Here is a 22,573-nt window from a genome sequence, read left to right on the forward strand (position 1 = left end):
ACACTGATCTTAGAATACAATAGGGGAATTGATCTCTTGTATAACTGCAGATGAAGACACTTTAAGTGCAATTTCTTCTCTTTGGCAGCTGCAATAAAAGATTTTAATAGGTCATATGCTTTTTTCCTGACTTAATATAATTTTTTCCCCCCATAGAATTGCCCTTTATAAATCTGAAACATAATTTCCTCTTACTTATTGCTAGTTATCTTAGGAAAACACCTAAACTTTAAAGTTTTATTTTTGTTTTTAGATTTTGAAACTGGTTATTAAAATTCAGTGAAAAACCCCATTCTTTCCAGGATTCTGTTCTTCATTTTACCGGAAAAAAAATTCTTCCATAGTTAGGAAGGCTTGTTTTGATGTATATCTAATTTGGGGCATTTATTAACAGAAGCTATTGTCCTTTCCTTTCTGTGAATATACTGGGCCCTCTGCCACCTAGGATGCAGCCACTCTGATGTGACATTTCAGACTCAGTCTATTATTTTACTAAGAGATGATACAGCAACTTAACAGTTTGCCTCCCTGTCAGGGAGCAGTGTCCTTCTCTGTCTGCAAGGACACCACTCTGGAGGTGTTCTCTGTCTGGCCTTTTTGGTGGCAAAATCTAGTCCTTTTCCTTACCTTTCTCAAATTTGCTAAATGGGAATATCAATCTCACCCCATGGCCTAGGCAGATGTGCCTGTTTTTAAACAGACCTCAATCCACTGCTCTACTGGACATTTAAAGGGTTCAGAGAAACTGGTGCAACCTTCACACTGCGAGCTTCTTTGCAAAGCCTTTGGCTTAATATATTCCATAGCCAAATTAATAAATTACATAGCCCATGAAGGATGACAGCAAATCAGAATATCTCCATAACAGCTTGAGCTTTGATTTCTTTGTCAGAGTGGTGAAATATCCAGATTTCTGTTTTCATCCAAACTGAAACTCCATTAATTTGAGCCTTTTAATTTCTGACCTTTTATTAAAGTACAATTTAGTGGTTGTTTTCCACAGCTGGAAAGCAGCTGTTTTATTACAGGTGTACTTTTATGACCTGTAACTCTTATATATACTCTAGCCAGCTCATTGTGTCTACATTGATCAGGGTCTACAGCTTGTTGTCATTCAAATTCTTACAGAATGCCAATTTTAAGTCAATTTCCTAGCTTACCTCTCTGATAAGTCCTGTTTCTAGGCCTGTCATGTCTGCTCATATTGTAGTGATTTCAAATAAAAATGGTTTGATTTGGCCATTTATACCACACCTATTTAGTTTTAATATTGTTTTATTATAAAATGGCTTTATAAGTCTTCTCAAAAATTATTATAATTTAAGTATATCCTTGTTTTCTCCAAGGGCCCTTTCCTTGTTTTGATCTGATATGTTTTACATAGAAAAAAAACCATCATGGAACAAAACCCACCCAATTTAAAAAAATCTCTAGTCAGGAGATAAAATCTGTAGGACATTGTGTGTGAGTATTTACACATGTTCATATACACACATATTTTGTAACCTGCTTAAAATCTTACAGTTATCTTTCTGACATAATCAGGATTGTCACTTAATACTTTGGTAACAGTGAGAGGGGTTACATTTAAGTTTTTTTGAGTGATTTCTAGTAAACTTTCAACCTATAAATTAAATTAATTCAATTTATTTTCAACAACCTGGTTCAGCGAATTATAACTTGCATACTTGCCTGGGGCATGTGGCAGGAAAACAAATGAAAAATTGACATTTCTCAGGTAAATTAACAGAAACTCATGGTGTGGTTGAGAAAAGTTCTTCTGACTTAATAAACAGAAAATGGAAATATAATTAAATTAACAGTGAATATATCAAGCATGGCAATTCTGGATTACTGGAGAAAATATTAAGACCTTTTATCATAACTGAAGATCCTTCTTTTTCCTCTCTCAAAAAATTGTTTTTATCAATCCAATTAATTGGGCTCCCTTTATGTTTGAAATCCAAAGCAGGCTGGTAGAAAACAAGGAAATTTTCACCAAGGAAGGAGAAAACATACGTTGCTGATTGCAGGATTATATCACTTTTTTTTCAATTTTCTTAATTACCTAACTGAAGCAAAGGTTCTGCCATTTTAAAAGATATTTAATTGATACTGTTTTCATAGTCCATTAAATTTACTATATTTTCTTTGATGGGTGAAAGAGTACAGTTTTCCATTAAAATTATATCCGTGGTGCTGCCAGTAGATATGTTTGTAGTTATTTTCAGTTTAGTTCTTATGACAGTAAAACTGCTGTGCTATTTTTAGTTTTTTCTACAATTCTGTTATTTTTGGGATGATGATCTATGCCTCTAGGACCTTTTCCTTCAGCAAATAAATATTTATATCTCTGGAAGTTTTATATATATATATATTATATATATATATACACTGAAGATACGTTTGGGGTGTGAAAGACTGGGTGAACTAGATGGAATAGAGTTTCTGTAGTCGTGGTTTAAGACATGTAGTTAAACTAGCTTAGCAGGAACATTTTTTTTTTCCTGTGGAAGGCATGAAATATTTGCTTTCCTTACATTGCTACAGTGTCAGCAGAAGCATCAAATACAAACAGAAAAAAAAAGTGCAGTTGTCATTCTGTCCATGAGCAAGAGAGAGACCACATGGGAAAAAATTTTGTGCCTAAGCTTCTTGACATGAAACAAATTATTTTTTTCTATTTTCTTTGGAAGACACATATCTGTGTAAGGCCTTAACTATTTCCTGACATTATTCTGATATTGTTTCTGTTTGCAAAGTCACATCATATAATATTGCAATACTTTGTGGCATGCTGTAACTTTTTTTTTTCTAAGATTTTGACATAGCTGAGAATTTGGTTTTAAATGTTTTTGGTACTTTAGTTTTCTGTTACACCAAGCAACTTTGTGTCTGTGGAAATTGTTGTACAATTTGCACACTGAACTGTTTAGTTCTTACAAGAAAGTGCATACCTTAAAGAATTAACCTGAAAGAGAGCCTTTCTTCCACCTCCCTTTGTCTTGCACTTGTGAATTGATCCTATCATAGGCTAGGAACCAAAGAAAATAGTTCAGCCTTTTCCTCTAAAGCACTTACTTGATTGACACTTTAGGCTACAGCATGTTTTTGTGATTGCACACTGGTAGTAGCAGAAAAGCCTAACTTCCTGCTGCCTTCTGATTACTGCACTAAAAGACACTCAAGCCAGGCTCATTGTTAGGCAAGATCACTTTTATATTAGTTGTAGTCCTAGCTTTTCTTCTAAGTTCCAGACCTTTTAGCTATTATCTGCTGGGAAAAAAGTTAGTTTAGTATGAATCACATTTAAAAAAGAGTTCTTTAGAAGAACTTAAGAACTGTTGTTTTGTCCAGTTTGCATCTTCACTGGGCAGAATGAAATAATTTGCAATTCTCAAATAGAACTAATTTCAAAGAAAATTTGTGGAAAACCCCTATAATTTATTAAAATATGAGCTATTCTATGTAGAAATAATCAATCTAAAATATTCTACATGTATATTTTATCAAGTGTCTTTAGCAGGGCTTCTAAAAAGTGGATAAAAGGCCTACTGCTTGGAAGAAGATGACTGAGTAACTTCAAATCAATTTATGAATAGAGTAAAAACAAGGAAGAGAGGAGGAAAAAAAAATAAAAATACCACTTCCTTGGATAGTCCTGCTGACCCTTATTCTGTGAAGACTGATTTCCAGTTTGAGTTTGCATTTTCAGATGTAAACCAGCTTCAGTTGGTTGCCACTGACGAGTTTTGAAGGGAGAAATCTTTGCTTTTTAGGCTCCTAAGCAACCTTTTTCTTTTCTTGCCTTTGACAAAAATGAAAACAGAATCTCTTTGCTGTTAGAGACAAATATTTTTACCTGGTCCTTCCTATGATTAAAAAGCTTCAAATTTAAGGGCTGGGGTAGAAATCAGATGTATTAATGAACATCTGCTACTGAGCTCATGTGATCATATGACTGTCATGACAGACTGGGAGAACTAAGAACATTTTTTTTCCTCAAAAATAAAACCCAGCACCCAAACAAACAAACTCCAAAGCTTGTTAAAAGTACTTTTGTGTCTGTTTTTGACTTATTAGTAAATATACCTGATTTATACATTGATTGTTTCTATTTGTTTCTGATTTTATCTCTTTGGGGCCTTGGATTGATTCCAAAGCAAGCTGAATCTCCTTTTGAGTTCATGACATCTGATTTAACTACTCATCTACTACGACCTCTTCCTCCAGCAGTTACAAAAAAATTAAAAAGATAAGAGTTTTCATAATGAGTCAATTTTGCATTGTATCCACCTGGAAAAATGTTCCACTTCTGTATTGTATTTTTACCTAGAGGAGTTCTACAGGAGTTGCAATATGTTGTTGTTGGGGTTTTGTTTGTTTGTTTGTTTTTTGTTTGTTTGTTTTTCTCCCTACATTCTGGACAGCATTAATGCCACATCTGTAGTCTGGCAATCAGATTTCTCTTCTGTCCTCCTTACTTCATGACTCACTTTGAGTAGAGATGTTCAGAGAAAGCTGGCAGGTTTCTTTCCCTTTTCATATACCCTTTTAAAGATGAGTTCTTGAATACTACTCTAGATTCTATTCTGGTTAGAGGCACTAAAACCATGGCATACTTTCTCAACGTGGTGAGAGTGCCTTTCTCAGAGGAAATTCAGATTGCTTTGCCATTATTTGCCCACATTACATGACGCATTTGTACTCACAAGAAAATGAGCTAAAATATAATTTCCATTATGCTTGAGACATAGACAACTTTTATCACTGTTTGCAGAGTTACAGAGATATTTTAATTTCCACTAATACTTGCAGACAATCATATTAATAGATAAAAGATGTGGTGATGTTGGGAATCTGTACATTGCCGCTCTACTACTTAAGGTGTAAATACCTTTTTTTTTGAATATGCTTTAATTTTCACTTCTGGAGTCTTGAAATGGCAGGGAAACTTCTGGATACAGCTTGAAATAGATTGAGAATCTGCCACAGGTAATAGATCAATTTCCACACATTATTGTTGTAAGTTAAGGCAATGACTGTCCAGATATGACATTTTCTTCTTTCTTTTCTTTTTATGACTATACTTTATCTACTCAGTTTGACAGCTAGGGTAAAAGGTGTAGGTAATTTATTAAATTTAAGATGCTTTTAATAGACAGTGTAGGACTTGGAGTTCATTACTATTTACTTCTATGAAAGGGAAAATATAGGCAGGTTGAAAAGAAAAAGAATGTACTCTAGGTAAGAAGGAGACTTTGTCAGTCTGTAGTTAACATAAATCTGATTTTTCTGTTGTGCATTTTCCCGCATAAGGTTTGGTACTTTCTTTACCTAAAATTTATACCACCCTTTAATATTGAATCGAAGTGTCCAAGCAGAGTTTTTTTTCAAGTCTTATATTTTTCCTTATGAAAGGATGAAAAATGTTTTAAATCTTGTGCAAATCAGTTTTGTCAAGATTAGAAGTGTCCTATCAGGAGCAGGATACAGTTTGTCTTCCTAGTTTTAGGTCATTTAAAATGTGTTTGCGAAATTATGAACACTTTATATTATATAACATTAAATTTATTTTATAAAAATATTTGTATTTCCGTATTAATGTGCTTATAATTCAGACAATGAGTCACAGCTTCCTGTTCCATAGCCTCCATTTTAGAGGACACAAGAAGATCTTATATAGGTTATTGGCACAGACACTCTGCCAGTTCAGTATGTGAACTGCACACTGACTATGCATGCATAGTCAGTGAACCCCATTTTCTGCACTTGTAAAATATTTGATTATTTAATTGTGTTCAGTGAAGGGAGGAAAATCACAGGGCAATTCTGTACTCTGTGTACTCTCTAGAGAAAATGAGGCCATTATCTGAGTGTGGTAAATAAAGTCTTTTATATACAAGATTGTGAGTGCCATCTGTAACGTGTGGTGACTATTTCATGTTCAGTGCCTTCTGCCATAGTATTTAATTCTTTTTACGGATCTTCTTACAGTTTCCAAAATTAACCCTAAATTGAGAAATTTATTATAACAATGAAGATAAGAACTGTAGGATTTCATGCAACTTGTGTCAAAGATGTAACAATTTTAGCACAAGTCAGTCACTAACAGCTCAGATTTCTTCAGACATATCTTCCCTCTTGTTTAATAAAAGGTTTTTTTTAAATAAAAACTTGAATTTATTGCAGTGTTGACTAGATTTTTGGCAATTATTTTTAAGTGCACAAGAAGCGAAATTACTTTTTAATTTAATTTTGTTTACTCAGTTTTACCTCTTTTTTCAGTCATATTTGAGGAAAGAGTAGGAATTGGATTATGATTACTTCCTTTTCTTATCACTTTAGAATAAAAATAATAACTAGAATCTCTTCAGAATAAAATAATAACTAGAATCTCTTCAGAATAAAAATAACTTGTCCTAGAATCCTGAAGGAGAATGAGAGACAATAATTTCTGTTCACCAATATGAAGTATTGTTCTTGGATTTAATCTTCATTAATTTTAAATCTTGAATTCTTAATTTTAATGACAAACAAACAAAAAAAACCCTCAAACCAGAAGATGGATAATCTACGCAGTATATTTAATGTTGATGACTGTTTTATTAAACTTCAATTGAGCAGTAAGGCAGCCAAACAGAACTTAGTACAAGTGAATATAGTGAATATATAATTTACTGCACATAAAGGTTAATTCATGGTTCTATTTAATAGAATATAGGATTTAGACACTTGTAGGACTGCACACATAAATGTATTTAGATGATGTGTCATCAAAATTTTCAAATATATTAACCATGCTTTGAGAAAACAAATATTGCAGGTGCAAACCAATATTAGTATTGATATAAGGTTGTCTGCTGGTTGAGATTTGTCATTAAAATTGATAATTTTGAGCAGACTGCCTTGATCATCTACAGCAGATGTACAAGTTGATTTGTATTTTCTTCAAGTTCTGTCTGCAAACAAACAAGTGTAAGTTAGGTGTCATGATGATTTGATGTCCTTAGCTAGTCCCTAGTTGGAAATATTGTCAGCAGCTTTGTTATCACACAGTTCATCAAATTTGTGTAGTTAAATACTATCTCATGGTGTGTTCACCCTCAGTCTAAAGGGGCGAATTTGAGGGATGTTAACAGGGTATGTGTAATCTCTGTTAATGCCACAGTGACAAGGTACTTTTGATGGTATTGATTCCACAGTCAAAGTAGTTCTCAAAATATATTTCATTGCAAAAGTAAGAGTAATTCTGCATAGCTGTGGAAAGAAAATATCATAAAGGTTAAAATGCTGTCATTATGTATTCATCATTTGGTGCAGAATTGCACTTGAATCAACTTGACTACTACTTTCTCAAGCTGACATATTAGAATCTTTGAAAACTACTGATACATTTGTTTCTTAAATACGAAAGTAAAGCTCTCTCTGAAGTGGCAGGCTAATTAAAGTTCCTGAATAAAATTTGTAGAAATGCTCTGAAAGCAGTTAAAAAAATCAGTTAATGAGCATAGCACTACTTTAAAAAAATGGGGAGAAGGTCAAAGTTTGTTTTGTAGATCTTTTTGCTTTGATTTGAAGACTGCATTTCCAGTTTTGATATGATTTTGCTGCACAAAGATTGGAGTTATGAAGCTGCTAAGGTCAGAAGGTGAAGTAAAACAAGGGTAGTTGAAGATAAAAACTCCATGATGCTCCAAAGAAGAAAAAATGCTTTACTGCCAAATACTTTTGCATGGGAAAGTGATTTCTTGCTAGGTCACCTGCACAAGATGAATCAGATTTTCTAATTTCCTTCCACCTCATCTTTATAAATAACATATCGATCTACCTATAAAGACACACACGTGTATATGTGTGTATGCTTTGCATACAGAAGTTCATGAAATACAAAAAAATAAAATTATATATCCAGTTCTTACACACTAAGTCACCTGTAAACTTAGAGATCAGAAGACAAAACTTAAATAGTTCTTATCCTATGATATGATGTCTACACAAAGGACATCATTAGAGGTTTCTTGTTGTTTGTTCTTTTTGTGACCTGATGGTGAGAACTCCCAGATCTTCTGGCCAAAACAAAGGAACAGCAAGTAGGCTTTTCTGTTGTCCTGAGGGAAATGAAAGAACAGATAGCTGATAATTTTTCACTTTGACGAATTACTTATTGCATTTTTCTCCATATTGCATACATAATGTTTTGTAATAATTATTTTTCTTTCCTTCAATGCTTACTAAATCCCTTGCAAATGGCTCTTCAGCATAAGTGAAGAGTGAATAAGTAAGATGACATTTGAGATAAAGCTTTTTACCTTTAGCAGTACATTTTGCTTGACAAAATATGTAAGTTGATCTATTGATTGATTTTTTTTAATTTAGGCAATTACACTTTTAACTGAGCTAATCAGAGAGAATTTCAGAAACAGCAAATTGAAGCAATGCTTTCTACCAGCACTTGGGGAGCTGCTTTTCCTCATAGCCAGCAAGGTAAGACTGCCAGCGATCCTTACAAATTTGGCAAATGTGAAAAATTTTGCCATGGAAAACTAGACCAAAAAATCAAATTAGTTAGCCATTTGTATAATCAACAGTTTCTTGTCCTGTCTTCTCTAATACCTATTCTGCTTTAAGAAACATGCTAATCCAATCATTTACTTCATCTGAGATTAATTAAACAGAATTCTTCCATTGTAGAATTTTAACTTCATTAAAGGATTTAATCAACCACCAGCGTAAACACTGCTAGCCTCCAAGTGGCAGATCTAAGGGTTCAAACATCTAATCTAGAGATGTTGATTAAATAGTATATATGAGGACAGTCTATAATGTCTATAATATCAATAAATTAATATATTCGTGTATCTATATATCTAGTCCATATTAAATCTTATTGTAGCATGGTTGGATTCACAGCACAGTGGAAAAGGAAAAGAAATTATCCTGACTAATTTCAAATGGACTTGTAGTTATTCCTGATTAAAACTAATTTAAGCCTTCAGTCTTAAAACGGTAGATTTGCATTAAAAATAATTGGAGGTTATTTGTAGAGAAGTAATACTGTCAATATTAAGAATTGGAATTGACAGGTCCTTTAAACCTCACATTTGTTTTTCCTTATTCTAAGAAGAAAATACTCTTTCACTTATCAGAAACAGCAGTGTCTTCAAGCAGAAAAAGTCTAACCTCTCTGAAGCCTTTTTATTACCTGCATAATCTAATAGCTCTGAATGCTGACATGTTAGTTTAACTAGTTTAAGGCAGTTGGTAATGGAGCAAATGTGGCAAATGAGTCATCACTTTGGCTTTAGTTATGGCTTTCTGTTGAATTTCCAGGTTTTATTTTGTTTATCCTCTAGCTCCTTTGCATGTTCCACAAAATGTTGTGGTAGCCTTGGTTTTTGTAGAATAACAAGCATTGTCCTATTTTTATTGGACAATTGCCAAAGTATTTGTCAAATACGTGCTCACAGAACTTATAATGTGAAATTATGTTCTGAAAAATGCATCCACAGTCACAGTTTATGTTTTAATACTTGCTCAATTTCCTCAGGAGGAAATATTTGTACCTGTTATCATCAAACAAATGAACTTAAAACTCCAACTTGAAAATGATATTTGGTAGGAATATTTTGCATGGCTTGATTTTATTTTAAAATTAAACTCTGATAGCTTAAACAATTCTGGTAACACTGGTTATATAACGCCAGAATGATTTGCACAGTTTTTTCCCATCTGAAAATGTGACCTGACAAATTTTTCAGTCTGTGTATGAATTTCACAATACTTGAAGCATTACAACTTGCATATAAGTGGCAGCTCTGTCATGGTTCAAGGTTGGTTATATATACACACACACACAAATAATAATGGGTTGCATTATGTTATAGCTATGACATTAATAGAGTGTAGGAATAAATACTTGGACACATATGAGCTCAAGACACCATGTCTTGGTAAAATTTCAAAAATATCAGTGTGATTTGTATGCGTGGAAATACTGACCATTCAACTTTTTAAAGAAAAGCACTTTTCATTTTTCTATTCTATATGAATTTAACTTCAGAACACTGTAGTGTTGTAGGCATTCTGTTGCTCATTAAACTGACGAACAGTAGTGCTGAATGACCTTGCCAAGATCATATAGCAAGTCAGGGGTAATATAATAAAAGAAACTGGAAAGTTTATTGCCATCTTATGTCTTTAACCAAGCAAAGACTTATGACTTGACTAATAAAGAAAAATAAAACATAACCGCATCTAATTCATTAAGGGCTATGCACTTGGTTTTTTTGTTTCTATCTATTTTGTGCTTTCTTTGGCCTGCTTGATTGTTTTATCAAACTGTAATTATTTTTATTTAAGCTGTAAGTTTTTGAGGGCATGTCCAATTCTTTTATTAACTTATTCCCTCTGGGATTTTGTGAAGTGCTTCTAGGTCCAGCCACAATTTTTATATGAAATAATGGTAAAGATGATTTCTTTTTCATGTTAACATTTGGTAAATCATAAATTATCAAATACTTCAAATCAAGTTCAGCTGTTTAGATGCAGGATGATTAATGAGGTGAAATACAAGATCGCTGTTTGCACTTCCATGGCTTAGAAAATACTGGGAAATGTCCAGATAATTGTAACAGTCCTGTGCATTCCTAAACTCTGATATTGTGTGTGTACTTACTTATGAGATCTCATAAGGAAGATCTTACACTCCATCTCTGCATTTTTATTCCAAGCAGAAGCCAAGAGCAATTCACAAGTAGCATGAGCAGGCTCCAGGGAGCATGTTCTCATACTCTCGAGTGGATTGCCTTGGGGGAAAACTTTCAAGTTCTGTGTAATATTTTTATTAATTTTGTGTTGTTTGTGTTATTAGGGTGCAGAACCTAAAGTTTAATCAATATCAACATGGGCTGTGACAAAAAGTAGGAAGATTCCCCAGTGTTTGGTGATATTTTAAAGTTTATTATGTGTCAAATGCTGTAGGTTACGTTTATGTAATTAAGAACAGTACAAAGGTTATTACTCCTTTTGCCTTTAAAAATTTCTAAATAGAGATTAAACCTTGCAGAAAGTCTTTAATCAGTTTGAAGAATGGAAGAACTATTAATGTTTTAGGATTGCACAATTTCTTAAGGCTTTTTATTTTATATCACATTTAATATGTATAGTTACAAAAGACCTTGGAAGAATTTCTGGTTAAATTTGGTGAAAACAATGCGAAACAGACCCATGCAAGTTCCCCCATAGATTGTCATTATAACTCTGTTTTGACTTTTAGTCTTGTCCTGCCTCTTCCAGGTAGAAAAGATTCAGCTTTTGCCTGTTTGAAAGTAACCTACCTTTACTTTCTTGGAACTTGGGTTGTTTTCTTAAACTTACACACAGCACCTTGGAAGGCAAATGATGATTACTTGTCAGCACATTCTTACTCAGATAAAATGGAGGAGATAGTATGAAGTGGATTTGATGTTTCTGTTGGATGTCCAGCCAGTCTTGTTATTACTATTCATATTGTCCCATACATTCTAATACAAAGTTAGCAGAAAAAAAGCTTACAAATGGGATATTTAACAGACACATTTTCTCTATGGCTATATGTGGCAAATAAAGTTTTGTTTTCAATAAGGAAGGAAAATTAATTTTACTAGACAATTCAGCAATAGTCTTCCATGCTAATGTGCCATGCTTTAATTAAAGGCCTGAAATACTCATATAGTATATGTGTTGAATTACTGTCAGCCATGCAGAAATCAGCAAATTTAGAAAGTATCATTTATTTCTGTATCATTAACCCCCACTTTGCCTATCCTATCCCTTTTATTAAAACCAGTTTATTAGAACGCTAAAAATAATTTGAGAATATAATTAATAGAATTCAAGAATTGTGTAATTTGTGAAGAAATTACTGTTTGTCATCCTTTGTCTACTTACTAAAACGAGTTTCTTATGATTTTATGGCCTGTCATCTTCACACCATCTAATGCCTATTATTTCTCACTTTCTTTCCCAAAAGAGGCTATATTTTTCCCTCTTTCTAATAGCTCTTGTTACTAGCTTGGATATGGAAGTTGTTGCAGTTAAATCTCAGTGATATCCAAGTGTTCCCTTTTAAATTTAAAATTTTACAATGGGCTATTGCAGAGACAGGGGGATGTGAAGTTCACTTGTAATGGAAGAATTAAGCCCTTATTCAACTAGTAGTGAATTAGCCTAACAGGATGATTTCAAGGGAATATAAAGTAAGATCTTGAGACAGGGTTCATATGTACTGAAGGCTATACCATATAGTAAATTTTCTTAAACATTTGGTATTTCTTTGTATGACTTTGAGCATTTTTTCCAAAAGAAAGTTGACTTTTTCTTTTTACCAACCAAAAAATAAATTTGACTTTAAAGGCAAGCATTTCTGCTCTCAATAGTCAGTTATCTCTCTGAAGTACTCCAAATGGTTGAGAGGAATGAAAGAACAGACACTTTTTTGTGTCTGTATGGATTAGAATAAATTGATGAAATGCAGAAATATTAGGACAAACTCTGTTATGGATTTTGGAGACTACTTAAATAAGCTAAAAAAAAATCAATCTCTGTGCTGCATATGAAATAACATGAAATAGTAATAATTAAATTTAATATATTTGATTGCATATGTTAATTTGATATATGTATAATATGAACCTTATTAAGAACATGCTACCCATTTTTTATGTGACTGAGACTGTTGTGATTTTTTGATTTAATCAGTTGTGCCGTTGGCTTCATTTCAGGAGGAAAAAGGGGAGCACCCCAGGGAATGCTGGGCTGTTCCCTCGGCTGCTTACACTGTGCTAATGAGGTGTCTTCGGGAAGGGGTAAGGCTCTTTCATGGTCCTCAGTAGAATTTCTCCACAATAATAACCCTTTAGGCATTGTATGAGGATTGTAGCCTGCAGCATTGCAGTACCTTGTCAACCAAGCATTGCTCTTGAATTTAAATAATCATAAGACCATGACCTAAGCAGGAGATTAATGCAGCGTTGTTCTCTGTACATTCAACATTTATGTATTGCTGCTTGTGTTGGGGGAAATGGGATAGTAAATATAAATTACTGTTAATAAATGTGATATTTAATAACGATGTAGGCATCTTTTGAGAAATGTTCTGACAGTTTGTGCTGTTCTCTTGCAATTTGATTTTCATACATCTTTGTAAATCTTTGAGAAAGATTTAAGTTTCTTTCTTGAAGCGGATGATGTACAGTTTTTTAAAGCTGCATTGTTATCCTACTGAGTTGTCAGCGTTCTTTTGAGGCAAAAAAGTAATTAGGTTTATTCTCATACATGTACTTTACTATGTTCTTCATTGGTTTTGGTGATAGCTTAGGTGTGCTAGAAGAAAGGAAGAAAACTATGCATATAGCTCCATTTTGAAAATGAAAAAGAATTGAGTGGAGGGTTTACATTCACTGTTTGTATGAGACCATGTTACTTTATTTTTGCCCAAGGCAAAGCTCAAGGCAGAAAACATGTCAGAGGTTGCTAGAAGGTGGAAAGCAAGAGGAAAGACCTTTTTTCCTTCCTTTTTGAGCTCTTTATTGCCTGCAGATTGTGATTAATAAAGGAAGAGCCTGGATGCATTTTAATATCTTCAAACCTTCACGTGACCAAAAACACAAAACTGAGTTTGTATTGTGCACAATTTCCAGCTCATAATTAGAGTAAGATGTCACTCAAAGGCACAGTAGTGAGATGCTATTTAATTATAAATTTAGTAATGGAAGACTTGCTGTTTCTGAATATACAGTGTGCAGAAACTAAATCAAGACATCCATAAGACCCTAATTTATTCCTATAAAATAAAATCACTTCTTAGTCTTGAAACATGTCAAATTTTTCTTAATAATTTATCTTGATATATTTTTTCTTGAAAAAATGACACAAAATAGAAGTACATTTGCCATGCAATAGTTCAAATTAAATTTAATTAAGCATAAATTTAAAATTATGTCTAGGCTAGCCAACTACATCTGTGCACTTCTATACTTTCTGTTTGTGAAAATGCTCATTTTTAATGGAGATATATATATATATATTTAAAACATGTTTGAACCTGTAAAACTATGCAAGACTTGAGGATGGAATGGACCTCTGGAGGTCATCTAATCCAACCTCCTGTTCACAGTAGGTCTAAATATGTCAGGTTGGTCAGGAACGTGTCTATTTATGTCTTGAATGTCTCTAATAACTATGGTCCCACAATCTCCATCAGCAATGCCTGTACTTCCTTCATAGGAGAAAGTTTTTACTTGTTTATGCTTGAAGTTTTCACTCCTAGCCATTGCCTCTTGTCCTGTGGCTATGCAGCTCTGAAAACATTTGTCACCAGCTTTTTTCTATTAAAAGTACATGAGTTTTTCATTCTTACATTAATAATTTTTTAAAAATTATACATAATTACGTAATGAATTAATTGTAATTGTTCTAAGCCCAGTTGTGAGTTAAGAAAATTTTACTTCAGGATGTTTTTTGAAGTGATTATGGACATATTGTCTCAGTATTTAGGAAAATGGCAAACTAACATTTTGTAATAAGGTCTGAACTACCACAGTACATTGTATACGCATTATAAATACTTATTTCTAGTTTTAATTTCCAGTTAAGAAGCTTTATTTTATGTAATTAATAAAAATTCAAGAAAACAAAACCAGTTCATGTCATTCAGTACTATGTTTTTTTATAGTTTTGATTTTTGTAAGCTAAGTTCACTGTTCTTGAGTTTTATTATGAACTACTCTGAAGTGTTCCTGGACTTCTGAAGTTTTATAAGATTTGTCATTATCAAAGCAGAATTGCCCTCTGAAACAGAACAATAGAACAGGAAGAAGTTTGAAATATGTGTGTGTCCCTTTTATTTGCCTATAAAGGAACAAAATGTTCAGAAAATGCAGGTAGTGTCATTTTCACATACCTTCTGTGCCTGAAAATCTAACAGTGATAAAAAAGTGTATGGGTCAGAGAAAGAAGTTTTAGGGTGATGGAAGTAGAAGATTGGGAAAGTCTTTTTATCCGTAGGGGGACACAAGTTCAGATTTCCTGCATTTCAGTGTTGTTAACTTGAGACAGAAGCTAATTTTCAACTCAGGCAAAGAACAGTTGAGTTCAATTATGTGTCAAAATAAGAGAATTGATACACTCATAAATAACTAAATTATAAGCTTGATTTGACATGTTTAGTCTTGATATAGTATTCTGGTCTGTCAGAATGGATGTAGTAAACATTCCAATATTTACTTGCTAATCTTTTCCAACAGCTGTTTCCAACAGTGAAACAAAATGCCTGTTCCAGGCATCTATATTTTTTTAAGTTCAACTTCTAAATGTTTGTGTGCAATCTCTAAGAGAGGAAGGTCCTGATTTCTCCTGCTAAGGTGTAGAACTGTTAGAGTTCCTATGTTATCCAGTCATGGAAGATACTTTCTGTTTCAGAAAGAATATTCCTATTTAATATGGAGTACCAAATGCTAATGTGAAAATCATTTTCCTTGTATGCATTTTGCTTCATTTATTCAAAAGTGCTTCATTTATTCAAAACCCTATCATCAACCCTGTACATCCAGGGTTGTCCCAGCCCAGGTGCAGAATCTGGGACTTGCCCTTCTCAAACTTCATATGTTTGGTGATTACCCAGACCTCTTAATTTGTTGAGGTCTCTCTGCAGGGCTTCTCTGCCTTCAATGGGGTCAACAGCTCTCACAACTTAGTTCCATCAGTAAACCTACTTTAAAAGGATCATAAGATATTTTATCCTAACTTCTAATAAAATGAAGCTATGCTATTTTTTTGTAGTATGTTTGTTATCATAGTGACTGTAACTTCAGTGCTTCCAGAATTTTTGCTGCACTGGTAAATTTATAACAGTCAGTAAAAATATCCACTGGATTCAGTTATTTCAAAAACATGGAAGTAGATTTTTGTTATTATGTTGATTCTCCCCCCCCAATTAAAATGTAAAGACTTGATTAAAAGGAGTTTCCTTTCAGTAGTTTGCAACTTTTTATCCTTCTGGTATTTGCATTTTCACTCAGGACTCATTTTCATTAAGCATCCCTGACTTCACTGGAAACAGATATATCTGCAAGTGTTCGACATTACTGAAAATTAGGAGCTTTAGGTGTGCTTTATAAAACTAGTTGAAACCTAAACCCATTGAAAATAAAGTATGTGCTTCTTCATTTATACAGTTCTAGTCATAGTTTTAGATTTCATGCAGTTCATGATGTGGACAGAGAGTTACTGATAAATGGAACTGCTTTACTCATATCTTGAATATCCATTTCTGTTCACTAAAATAGCTTATGTGCTGGTAACATCACTGGATGACTCCTTTAGTTAAGAGGCCAAATATTAGTTTAGATCAGGCTTCCCTTGCAGACGGCTAATTAAGCAGAACATGATACAAGTCTTGTAGCTTAGTGCTCAGGAACAGATACCAGAGGAGCTGAAATGGAAGGTCTCAGGTGGCAGCAAATAGAATTACTTTGGCAGCATCATTGATCTTTTAGATCACAGTGATGATGCATGACCATTTTCTACTCAAAGTAGCAGGACAATCTGCAACAGGGCATAACTTATCCCATCAGTGGCTTAAAAGAAATAAAGCACATCTTCAGGACTGAATTTTGCAAAGAAAAGCTGTAATTGTATCTGGAAATTTGTTAACATTAATAATCCACTGTATATTGCTTTTATTATGATTAACTAATGGGATTATAGTTCATTTATTAAGTGTTTATGCCTGCTTAAATTAGGAGTGGAGTCCCAATTGGCAGTCTTAATAATCACTTCATATGTAAGAGAGACTTAACTTGGCAATTATGTTTCACTTATGGATTTGATTGTTAAATGCATCAATTTAGTCAATTTGATAAATGCATGTATTTTTACCCTAACTGTACCCCCCCAAAAAAGACTGAAATACAGAAGCATAATTCACAGAAAAAAGGCTAAAACTGGGCATTATATATAAAAAGTTTTCAGAATTTAAATTTTAGTAAATGTGTATGAGTATCTATGTATTTAGGTCTTTAGTAGGTCAAAATAATGCAATATTTTGCAGTAATCAAAACTGTAAAAAGTGAGAAGCCTAAATTCTCTTTGGTTTTATGGCTGCAAATAAGAAGGAAGACCACAGAATTCAGTGGATTTTTTATATAAGAGTGTAAACACTTTGAATGGAAATTGACATTGGTGTTTCTGTTAAATATTTTGGGTAGAGCTGCAGTTCTTTGGAAGAACAGGAAGGATTATAATGAAAATGATTAATACAACATTTCTTTTTTTTTTTTTTTTGACAGCATTATACTGAGAGTTTTCATATATTTTAGAACTACTAAGTCAGTAGAAGGAAAAGTGGATATTGAATATATTTTATTGAAGCATAAGTTCTCCCCTTCTGCAAGTTCTCCCCTTTTGTACTACTTTCTGAAAGGTTTCATTATCTTGCTCACAGTTGTTGGTGTCTCTGATTGTAAAGATAACTCTCAGAAATCCAAAACTTAGTAGGCTAAAATAGAGTTCAGTTTAAGAAAGAAATCAATTAGATTTTATGATTAATTATTTGTGAAGCCAGACTATAAGGACAAATTGAATTAGAAAAATTATGTTAAAATTCATTCTTGCTTAATTCAAGATACTATTAAAGACATTGTTGAGAGACTTCACTTTTTTTGTAGTTCAAGACTGAGATGAGGTGAGGCAATCCACAGCCACAATAACACCAGTGATATATCTTCCAGTTAAAAACTCTGATTTTAAGTGAAAATAATTGGGTTAGTACTGAAAGTATGAAGGATTCAGAATCTCATATGGAAATTTAGGACTCCTTGTAGTAAATAGGACCTAATAATTTGTCTTAAGCAGTGGTCAGGATTGTCTGCTTAGAAGGGAGTTATGGAGTAACTTAATTTGCAAGAAGTCTTTATTCTGAAGAGTCAATAAATCCTGTGATAAAGGCAAAGAGGGTTTAATGTAAATTTTTTTCCTAATGTAACTGAATATCTCATATTTGAACAATTTAGAGCATGTTCTAGTAATGAGAGTTGATACAAATTTGTTCATTTATAAAGAACTGATCATGGAACACCTTTAAGATAACAAAAGCTTTTCATTTGTAATGATTACCTTTAATTTGGGGTGATTATTTGGAGATGAAAGGTTTTGTATTAAATTATGCTTGTATTAAGTTGTCTTTGCAGTAGAAGAGAAGGTGGGGGAAAGTAGGATCTGTGAACATAACTTTGTCATCAGGTGGGGTTTCTTGAAAACTTACTTTTGCAAGTATCAAAAAGAATTAAGAACAGCACCAAGACAATATACATTGAATAAAATATGGACACAGGTAGTAATTTACAAAGAAATTAGAAACATTTGCAAATGTGTTTTCCTTCTTCTACTTCCTATAGGAAGAGCGGGTAGTGAACCATATAGCAGCAAAGATAATTGAAAATGTTTGTACTACTCGTTCATGCCATGCACAAGGATTCATTACAGGAGAAATTGGACCTGTCTTGTGGTACCTCTTCACACATTCTACAGGAGATTCTTTGAAGATAACTCCTATTTCGGTAAGAAATTTCCTTTTGTGGTAGTATAATGCTTTGGCTTTTAGTCTGAAAAACCTGAATTGGAACTGAAATGTATTTGAGCATGTTTGTGGTAGATTTGTGCTTTTTATATTTCATATTACATTAAAATATAATTGAAAAATTTCTGAAATTGAAAAATGTATTTATTACAGTTCTTGTGAGTCATCATTTTCCAGAACATTTATTTCCTTATGCTGGTAATAATGAGTTATGTTTAAAAAGTTTTCAAAGAATCTATTAAATTCTTGCAAAACTGAAATTTCTCTTTTTCAATGATGTTTCAAATGAAAATTATTTATTCTCTTTATCAAAGACTTGTTTAGGAGACTTAGTTGAATTAACCAAATTTCTTTTTACAAAATTGTCAGGGCCTAGTCTTTGCCCTGAATTTTTAAGGCAATATAGAATGATAGCAAGACAAATGGAGTGATGACATGCAACAAAAGGATTTATGAGGTAGAGATTACTTAGCAGGACTGTGAGTTTAAGAGCGTGTAGTGACAGGACATGGGTGATGGATTCAAACTAAAAGTAAATAGGTTTAGATTAGATATTGGGAAAAAATTCTTTATTGTGAGGGTGGTAAGGCATTGGCACAGTGCCAGTGTTCTCCAGAAAAGTTGTGGCTGCCCCATTCCCTGGCAATGTTCACAGCCAGGTTGGATCGAGCTCTTGCTTTCCAAATGGAAAATGGTAGTGTCACAGCTGCAGCAGCATGCACATAGACACATCTAGCATAAATGTAATAAAACAAAGAGAAATAAAAGTTCATTTGAAGTGTGCCTGAAGAGGTAAGTGGTATAATAAATTTATAATTTTTAAAAATATATGTATTTATTGATTTTTTTTGTCTTAGTGTATATTTGCGGCAGAGTCTTGCCTGCAATATAAACTGCTCAAATATTGGGAAAATGTCTTGGCATTTTAGAACAGGAAACCTATTTAGTAAAATAAAAGCCATTGCTCTGTAGCATCTGAAATTCTTGGCAAAAACAGTCTTAGAACTTTCATGGGTACAGAATAGTCTGTCTCTAAATATAAAAAGTATATGCCTGAGTCTGATTATTAGGGTGCTTTTTTAGAAAGGGTCTTTTTGAGACTTCACCCATTTGATCTGTGAGTTTTCTGCTTAGATCACAACTGCATGCGTGGGAAAAGACTGGAGATAAGAATTATGACTTCCTTTACTTACTGAGTTTTTAAAGTAGCCTGCTCAATCCTCTCTCCTATCACTACTTTTGCTATAAGGGTTGTTTTGTATCATGTACTTTCTATTATTGCAAATCATTAGACTGGGCAGTTGTTATTTGTTTACTACTAGGTCACAGTTTTTTAATTTTTTTAATATCTTTCAACTCATGCTGAAAGTTCCCTCTTGTTTCTCTGCTATCAACTTGGAGAACTTTGCTTCGTTTACTGTTCCCTTGATTCCTACAGCAGACTCCCAGGGCCTCCTCCATTTTTAGGGGCCAGTTTTGCCTGCCTCGTGTACCACAGCAAACAGCATATTCTGCATATTCTGGAGAACCTGTCTGTCTCATGGCATTCAGACACTGAGCTAAAAGAGATCACAGGAGGAACTATCAGTGTGCTTTTTGTTTTTTTTTATTCTTTGCCCCTCCTGAAAACTCATTTTCTTCTTGGACAATACAGTGTGCTTGAGGTGGGCACAGCTTTTTTCCCTGCTCCGTAATATGCAGAAGTTACATATCTGATTGTCAAGAATAAACTTGTCATCAGTGGAGATTCACTATAGCTTTCTGTAGCTGTGGGCTCAGAGGTTACTGTCATCAATACCGTATGGTTTGCTCACCTTGCCCTTGGATGAGTATCAAGAGATTATGAGAGGAGTGTGTTTTTGTTGTTTGTCTCTCTGTTTCCTTTGCTTCTTTTGGGAACCCAGGTCGCTGGATCCTCCCAGGTTCAAGTGAACTACTAAGAAGTCTTTTCTTCATCGTAGTGTTTATGCTATGGGTATCTAGCCTCTTTTAAGCACTACTGATGAGAAGAAAATTTTCCTGCTGGAAAAACTGAAAGGTTGCAGAAAAATGTGTAAGAGGAAGCTAAAACCTGAAGATCTTGATGTAGCCTAGTTTGCTCCCTTTTTTTTTTTCCCTTTTTTTTTTTTTCCTTTTTGTGTCCATTGATAGCTGCCACTGTGTACTAGTCCAGTGAGGCTTTGTTAATTGCTCAGTTCAGTTGGACAGTGCTGGTGTTTGTGTGATCTCTTCCAACTGAGTAGACTGAAAGTATCACAGATTGTGAGTTCCTCAGTTCCTTCACCTCTTGTTCCTGTAGGTGTGATACAGCAGCCTGATCTTTATGGTCTTCTTGTTCACCTAGGCCTCTTAAGTGCAGTGAGTTTTACTGCACTATTTATACTCCAAAGTTGAATGATTTGGCAGTCATGGGTTGACACTTGGACTTGGAATGACATTGGTTTTGCCAAGCTCTTACTTCCTGATTCTTTTTCTTGTGTTTGAAATCTTTTTGTTATAAAATATATTAGTCTTCGGAAGCTACTCTAGCAGCTCTCTTACAGATGACATCTGTTAGGGTGAAGCAGTGTGTTTTGGGAGGCCATGATAACTGCAATTACCAGAATTTCCTAGAGAAACTTAGCTGATTTGTGGGACATCCTTTCAATTGGCAATTGACAATTTAAGTAAGAAAGATGTTTTTTATCATTCTGTTACTTTTTCTTTCTCAAAGTTGCTTAGCAGTGTGTGCTTGGGTGTTGAGGCCAGCATTTTAAAAAGACAACCAAGTTGAGTGCGCACAGTGAGATCAGCTAAGGTAAAAATTTCTTCAACATTTTATGCATATCTGTGGTATAAATGTACATGTGGACAATAGAAACAAAATCATAGTTGTTCCCAACTAATGTTTGTTTCCTGTGAAGGCAATAGGCTTACTGGAGATGATACTTTTCCCTTGTGTACTTACTGAAGTTTCAGTCATGCTGGAGGTAGGGCTGGTTCCAAATTCACATACTGGAGAGCTTTGAACGAAAGCAGCTGTGAGTAGAGTTGCAAGAGTAAGACACGTTTACTGTTTTATATCCTTGGTGAAACTGCTTTCTTCTAGTTTTTCTGGTCTTCATGAAAATTATTGCTATCCATGTAACTGAATCCATCTCCTTTTCCCAGTCAGATCATTTTACACAAGTGTTCCTGGGTCTGAATGGGCTCCTGGATTTCCCCCTCTGCTGTTTTGGGGATTGTTTCCTTTATCATAAGAATGAAGTTTAATACTTATATATGAAGTGAATTGAACAAGGAAGCTTCTAAAGTAGGATGTACTAAGGTGATACTTTAATCCTTTTGCTGCTTTGTAGTGAAACACTAAAGGAAGAAGTAGATAAACTTATTACTCAATGCTTCATATCAATCATGGTTATGTATTAGTGATGCTGTGGCATTTAGATATATAATCTTAACTTCATCTGATAACAATCAGTTGATATTGAAATCTAGTGCAGGAAGACCTTTTCCCAGCTGAAGTTTATGGAGATTTTAGTGTTATGCTAATGTAAATACTAATGTATTTACATTAATGTAATGTATTTACATTATTAATGTAAATACTAAATACTAATGTATTCTCCAGTTATAGTGTACTGAATAATTTCTACATTCATTAAATTGTTGCTACAGATATGTAGGCATTTTTATCCTGCATGACCACAAAAATTGACATCATGAGTGTCCTATTTCATTTTATTATGCAGTCATTCCTGCTATATTTTAATGTATCCTGAAGAATTTATTCTTAACTGACATCTCTATTAGAATGCAAAAATACATTTCTGTTAAGAAAAATGTCTGTCATATTTTTACTTAGAGTTAGTCTGTCTGCAAAGTGTATCAGAAGTAAAGGACTATGGAATTCTACTTATGATTATTTTAATCAATAATAAAAATATATCAAGAAGATTCCCTGTCTTTAGTCTC

General features: G+C 33.6%; 1 protein-coding gene across 1 annotated transcript in view; it reads left to right on the plus strand.

Moving 5' to 3' along the window:
• Nucleotides 1–22,573, plus strand: part of ULK4 (unc-51 like kinase 4) — a 212,519-nt gene that overhangs the window by 26,167 nt on the left and 163,779 nt on the right. Inside the window, exons 18-20 of the mRNA XM_050970707.1 lie at nt 8,380–8,487; nt 12,765–12,848; nt 18,438–18,599. Of these exons, the coding sequence (XP_050826664.1) occupies nt 8,380–8,487; nt 12,765–12,848; nt 18,438–18,599 (354 nt within the window). The remainder of the gene's footprint in view (nt 1–8,379; nt 8,488–12,764; nt 12,849–18,437; nt 18,600–22,573) is intronic.

The sequence above is a fragment of the Serinus canaria genome, chromosome 2, assembly GCF_022539315.1.
Source record: "Serinus canaria isolate serCan28SL12 chromosome 2, serCan2020, whole genome shotgun sequence".
Classification (NCBI taxonomy): Eukaryota; Metazoa; Chordata; class Aves; order Passeriformes; family Fringillidae; genus Serinus; species Serinus canaria.